Source organism: Dipodomys ordii, unplaced genomic scaffold (genome assembly GCF_000151885.1).
Source record: "Dipodomys ordii isolate 6190 unplaced genomic scaffold, Dord_2.0 Scaffold130, whole genome shotgun sequence".
Taxonomy (NCBI): domain Eukaryota; kingdom Metazoa; phylum Chordata; class Mammalia; order Rodentia; family Heteromyidae; genus Dipodomys; species Dipodomys ordii.
Window position 1 is genome coordinate 2183603 of NW_012267346.1, and position 7069 is coordinate 2190671.

The 7069-nt window shown below is 40.1% G+C and overlaps 1 protein-coding gene across 1 annotated transcript in view; it reads right to left on the reverse strand.

The window, feature by feature from the left end:
* Positions 1-7069, reverse strand: part of Rnf144b (ring finger protein 144B) — a 78160-nt gene that overhangs the window by 61020 nt on the left and 10071 nt on the right. The window contains exon 2 of the mRNA XM_013030463.1: positions 533-733. Within this exon, the coding sequence (XP_012885917.1) occupies positions 533-697 (165 nt within the window). The 5' untranslated portion in view covers positions 698-733. The remainder of the gene's footprint in view (positions 1-532; positions 734-7069) is intronic.

Consider the following 7069-nt stretch of genomic DNA (forward strand, 5'->3'; position numbering starts at 1 on the left):
GGAGGGAGGGAGGGAGGGAGGGAGGGAGGGAGGGAATATGACAAAGCAAAAACTTATATATCATGATCTTTGTAGAAGAGGAGCAAGTATATAATGAAAATGTATGACAAACTGTTTCCCTGATTTCTCTATCACTCAAACTCTCTGGCAGCTTCTCCGAGATGACAATTAACTAAAATATGGTGAAGGTTCTCTCTTTTTCTCCCCATCCTCCCACCCCCTCAACCTTGCGCATGTTACACAAGAACTCTACCAACCTGAATACTCTTTTATTTCTTATAGAGAATAGACTACTTATCCAATCAATTACATTTCATATACACATATCTCATCTGCACATTGTATTTCAGATACCCACTCTATTTATTAAAGAAGAACAGTAAACATTACATTTCCTATTGCATATCCAGAGCAGAATAATACCATAACAAACCTAGGCTTCCCAATAAGCTACAGAAATGGCTCCTGGACTTCTATAATCCCCCCCACCCCTTTGAACTTGCTCTTCATGAAAGCATCCTGGGAGACTTACAGCTGTACAGAAGATACACTGGCATTCTTGGAGTGTAGTCATCTTGTCCACAGACTGTTCACACAGGCAGAGCTTGCAAGTGATGAGGGGGGCCGGAGACAGGTCTCCAGGTGCTGGATTTTCAGCTGTCATGGTGAGATACTGGAACCCAGTATCCGAAGCCATTAGTCTGTCTTCAGCCCTCTTCAGTCTCCTTAGCCCCTACACAAAGATTCAAAGCAGAAGGTATTATACCCATTGGTACTACAGGTGTTATTTCCCAAACTCAATTGGAGAATCAACTGAGCAAATCCTCACCTTCAATGATTTCTCAAAGTACAGCTAATATATTTCTGAGAACCAAAGAATGAGGAGTTTGCTATCTTGGCAAGGTGTTGAGTACTGAAATTTAAGCTGACCTCATTGGGCTGTCCTGATTCATATCACCCAAGCTGTGAGACTTAGAAGGTTGGGGGGAGGTCATGGGAAACGGTCAAGGTTACAACGTTTCATTTGGATGAGATGAAGAGTTTGGGAAATCTACCCTATAGCATGGTTAATTTTCTCACCACACAAAGTGGGGGGGGAGGGGGACAGCGAGGCACCCGCTGGTTCACGCCTGTAATCCTAGCTACTCAGGAAGCTGAGATGTATGGATCACAGTTCAAAGCCAGCCAAGGCAAAGATGTCCTCCGTGAGACTCTTATCTCCAATTAACCACTAAAAAAAACAGAAGTAGCACTATGGCTTAAGTGGTAGATGCTATCCTTGAACACAAAGAGGTTCAGGGACAGTGCCCAGGCCCTGAGTTCAAGCCCCACAACTGACACACAAAAAAAGATTATGTAAGGTGATGATGTTAATTAGCTTAATTGACTCGCTTCACGTGTGTATACAATATATCAAAGTATCATATTGCATATCATACCCATAGATGATTTTTTTATTTGTCAATTATTCCTTAAGTCTGACAGCGAAAAGAGGGGATTACTACTATAAATAAACATGCCACTTGGGAGTTGAACCATTACAACCAATTAAACAGATATTTAAAACAGGGTGTCACTTGAAAAAAGTGGTTAAAGAATTACCAGATGGGTTAGGGGGAGGGTGTCGCTCTCAGTAGCAGAGCACTTGCCTGCAATACACAAGATCCTGGAATGAAGCTCCAGCACCACTAAAAGAAAAAAAATAACTATTCCCATAAGATCTAACAATTTTACTTCTAGATCTATGCTTAAAGTACTAAAATCAGAGACTCAAAAAAATACCTGGATATCTACATTCCTAACAGCTTTAGTCATAAACAGCCAAAAGCTAAAAATAATCCAACTACTCAACAACAGTTAATATATAAAATATATTGGGCTGGGAAGGTGGCTCAGTGGTAGAGTGCTCGCCTTGCATGCTTGAGGCCCTGGGTTCGATTCCTCAGCACCACATAAGCAAAAAGAAAAAAGCTGGAAGTGGTGCTGTGGCTCAAGTGGTAAAGCGCTAGCCTTGAGCTGAAGAGTTGAGGGACAGCTCCCAGGCCCAGAGTTCAGGCCCACGACCGGACCCCCCCCCAAAAAAAATACAAAATATAGTATTTACCTACAATAAACTATTAGACAACCCTCAAAAGAAACAAAATAGCTAGGTGTTGGTGGCTCACACCTTTAATCCTAGTAACTCAGAATGCTGAGAACTGAAAGTTCTCAAGTTAGCTCAAGTAGACAAGTCTGAGACTCTTATCTCCAATTAATCAGCAAGAAAACAAAAATAAAGTTATGGCTTAAGTGGGTGGTAAAGCACCAGCCTTGAGTGGAAAAGCCAAGCAATCCAGAGTTTAAGTCCCCATACCAGCACAAAAAGAGGAAGGGAGGGAGGAAGGGGAGGAAGGGAAGGAAGGGAAGGAAAGGAAGGAAAGGAAGGAAGGAAAGAAAGGAGGGAGGGAGGGAGGAAGGGAGGGAAGAAGGAAATATAGGAGGGAGGGAGGAAAGGGGAGGGAAGGAGAGGGATGGGAGAGAAGGGGAGGAGAGGGGAAGGAAGAGGAGAAGGAGGGGGAGGGGAAGGGAGGGAAGGGAAGGGAAAGGAAGGGAAGGGAAGGGAAATTCTGATATCAACTATAATAGATGAATCTTGAGAAGACATTATGCTAACTAAAAAGCCAGACTGAAAATAGAAAATACTATGATTCCATTTACTGGAGGTACCTAGACTTGTAAAAGAGATTAAAAGAAGACCAGAGACTACCAGAAGAATGGAGAGGGGGACTTTAAGAGTTACTCTTTGATGACCACAGAGTACACCACTTAGAATGATGAAAGTTCTGGAAATGGACAGTGGTGATGGTTGCACAGTGCTGCGAATGTATTTGATGCTGCCGAATCATACAGCCAAAATGGTTGAAATCGGAGTTTTATGCTATGTATAGTTTATCCAGTTTTAAAGAGTATCACAGTGTGCACTGTGTAGCTTCACACATATTGCTTCATTTAAACTTTTGCAACCATAAAAATTGTTTTCTTTATTTTATAGATTCATTGAGATGCTGATAAATTAAGTCATCTGCCAATGCTCCCAGAGCTGGGATGTGTCACAACACAACACAAATCTATCTTTTGGCCAAGCCCAGGACCTCATGTCTTACAACTGGGCCTGCCCCCCAAGTGGATACTACAAGGAGAGGTGAGGTTGGGGGAAGAGAGGAAAAAGATGAAGCCCTTAACTGCAGCTATCTCTGAGGTGCATAAATAAAATTTGTCTCTCTACGTAAGAGATCTTTATATAGAAATAGTGGTGGAGATGGGAGGGAAGGGATGGTAGGGGAAAAACAAAGGAGGAGGCAACAATGCTTGATAAGAAATACACTCATTACCTTGCTCATGTAATTGTAACCCCTCTGTACTATATTTTCACAATAAAAAACTTATTAATAAAAAATAAATTGAAAATATGAGAAAAATGGAAAAAATGCAACCAGATGTTTCAATGAGTTTGCTTCTAATTTAAGATCTTTATCTTTCGAAGCGGTGAAAATAATCTTCCAGCATACATTTATTTTATATCATACCAAGAAAGTCATGCTCTCATTAAAGAAAAAATCAAATAAGTGTCTTTAACATCCATTTTCTTGCATGAGGAACAGTTAAGTTTCTGTCTCTTTATCCATCTTCCTACTTTAACTGTCATTCCTAGGATCAGCCCTTACTAAAACTTTTTTAAAGAGAGAACCATGGATTCCTACTATTGTCAAAAAATGTGGCCAATTCTATTCAGTTTTGGCATTGAAGTAATTATAAATATCTCTCCCCTATGAGAACAAATCCCATTTTTGGCAAAAAGAAATTGTATAGTAATAGTTGCTACCTAGCTGTACCATTGTCTCAAGACAGTCAAGGGTTGCTTGACAATTAATAGAGACACATCCTAAGAAGTGTGTCACTGGGTGATTTTGTTGTGTGTGCATTATACAGTGTACTTACATAAACCTGGATGGAAGAGACTACCACAACCTAATAAATATATATATATAAAATGTATGTATGTATGCATATATATACATATATACTATAGTCCATACATACATACATATATTCTATTTATATATGGCATATATAGCAATACATATGATTAATGTGTATTATATATGTATATATACAATACATAATTTATTTGTATCACAGAATAACAGAATTGTGTTGGATAGTGAATGGTTTAACATTAGTGCACTCTACACCAACATTGAAAAGCAAAGCAAACACATAAACGATTCCTCATCATCAGTCATTAGGTACTGCACATACTGGCATATACTATACTCAAAATGTGACTGACAATACTGAAGGGCTGGTTATACTAGCATCACACAAACAAGAGTAATATACTGACTGACAACATATGACAGCTTTGATACCCCTAGGTAGCAGGAAATGTCCAGGTTCATTGTAATATTATGGACTACTAACGTATGTATAATCCCTCATAGATCAAAAACATCAGAATGATGTTCTTGATCGGTACAAAAAGTACAAAAAAAAAAAGCAGGGAGGAAACAAACTGGATTCCATAGAACAAAAAAATAACTGACATAATCATTGCTTGTCAACTTGCTGATGTCAGTTACTAGCATTTAAGATGCTTCCTATTTTCTCCAAGTAATAACAGAAGACTTGATTCAAAATAAAACAGGAAGCTAACCAATGATTAGCTTCCAATATGGAAGACATGGACGTATTTCTTGGCAAAAGTCCAACGAGGTGCAAGATATCATGTGCTTATTCCACCTACTACTGAAAAGCTATAATCCAAGAGCAAATTAAAGGTTCAACATGCACACCAGGTTTAGGATGTTGAGATGTAAGACTTCTCTTTAGACCCATTTTGTTTACAAAAATGAAAAGAACTGCAAGCTTCCCCACAAGTGGCACTTGTGATTCAGGAAGACAGGAAGGAAGCCTTGTATTTCAATGAGCGATACAGAGAGACTCCTCAAGAAGTACCTCCATTTCTCTGTGACGGGAGCACCAATGTTCTCAAGTGAGGCCTTTTAGCCATTTTCAAGCAATGCATTCAAAAAATAAGAGGCTTTATCAAATTGATTCTGTGTAAGAAATACTATAGTAGATGGGGGGGGCAGTTCAAAGTTAATAGACTGGCCAATTCCCCTCCATTCCCTCTCAGCCTCTCAGACACCATCACAGAGCTCAAGGCTACACGGTACATGGCTGGGTATCCAGCCCTTTGGGTTCCTACTTTGGCAAAGTAAACAATGAGTGTTTAAAAAAAAATGACATACAGCAGACATGTAATAGAAGAAGAAAGAAAGGAGGAGAGAGGAGAAAAAAGGGAGGAAGAGGATGAAGGGACCAATTTTAGGAGGAGAACAACTAGTCGTAGAGCTAGGCTTAATAAGAGGCTAAGAACAGGATAGCAGTTCAGGGCTAACCTAGGCAAAATGGAAACAAGACCCCATATCAACCAATCCAATAAGGGGGGTATGGTGGCATGTATCTGTAATCCCAGCTACCTAGGAGATAGAAGGATTATAGCCAAGACTGGTCTAAGCAAAAATGCCAGACCTTATGCAAAAAAATGATTAAAGCCAAAATGGCAATGGCTCAAGTGCCAGAGTGCCCGCCTGACAGGTACAAAGCACTGAGCTTGAACCTCAGTACTACCAAAAAAAAAAAAAAGTATCTAACAGAAATCTTTTTCCCATGTTCATCAAAAATCAAGCTTTCGGTAAACAGGAAAATCATGAGGTCCTGTCATGAATTTCCCCTACTTGATATGCTGGGAATTGCTCCAAAGTTTCCTAGTATTTCTTCATGAATGTTCAAAGATTCAGCCATCTCTCCACCTGAAGCCACCAATAGCAGAACTTTGCCCTTCCACCCCAGCCATCTAATAAAAGGCCTAAAGCTCAGAAGGGTCTCCCAGGGACTGAGGCCATACCCTCGGCTGGCTTCTCCAGCCTTTCACAGACCACACCTTCGGGTGTTCAGGCAAGTCAGGCCATTCCCCTCCAGGTTTCAAGGCAAATCTTCCTTCCAGAGAGACTCCAATCTCACTGGTTTACACACCTACTTGACTTGTTTTGCCTCATACCTCACATTTTTCTTTTGAAATGTAAGATTTAAAAAAAAAAAAGGACTTGAATTATCCACCCTACCACTCCATTTTAAAAGGTAACAAGTCTAATTGCTTTTACAGTTATTACAGTTGCAACGGTACCTCTCATTGGGTGTCTAGAACCCTGGGGAAAAAAGAATTTTGGCATACAGAGGCATGTTAGGAAAAAGAGAAATCTGGCCGCTGCCTTCGGGTTTCATCTCTCTAAGGCTGGTGGCCTGTTTTACTTGCCTACATAGACCCAGATGTAGCTGGACTATGTGACTGGAAGGAAGGAAAGCTATTGGAAACACTCTGATTTTCCACCAAATTCCCAGGCAAGGAAAACCCGCCCTTCTATCTGCTTCAAGAGTCTGATAGGAAAGAAGAGGAAAGTGATTTTTCCCTGTGTGCTTTATATAGAATTGCCAAAGAAAGGAATATTTCGACACTCCACTAACAAGCCCAGGATGGATAAGAAATTTTCATATGCTGCTGGCAGCCAGAAAAAGGAATCTGTTCCAAAAATGCAGAGACTGAGAGAAACAATGATCGGAGTATTTTTTAACCACTGAAGCTTATGCCTATTGGATTCTCCAAAAGCAAAACACAAAAGATTATGTAGTTTGAAAAGATAGCATATTTAGACACTTCTCTAGCTAGTTAGACCTTTTTATAGTATGTTGCAAAAACTTTAAAATTCAGATAAACTAACAAGAGGACTCACCAAAGGGACATAGAAAGCTAGTAACAGGAATTGGATATTTCTGTTATAACAATGTAAGTAAAAACCCAGCTGATCTATGCCAAGGTCTTGGTTCTAGATTATGCTGTACAAGCTTGTTACCCAAGAAAAAGTGATTAAAAACAAAAGAAGAGGGGCTGGGAAGGTGGCTCAGTGGTAGAGTGCTTGCCTTGCATGCATGAGGCCCTGGGTTCAATTCCTCAGCACCACATAAGCAA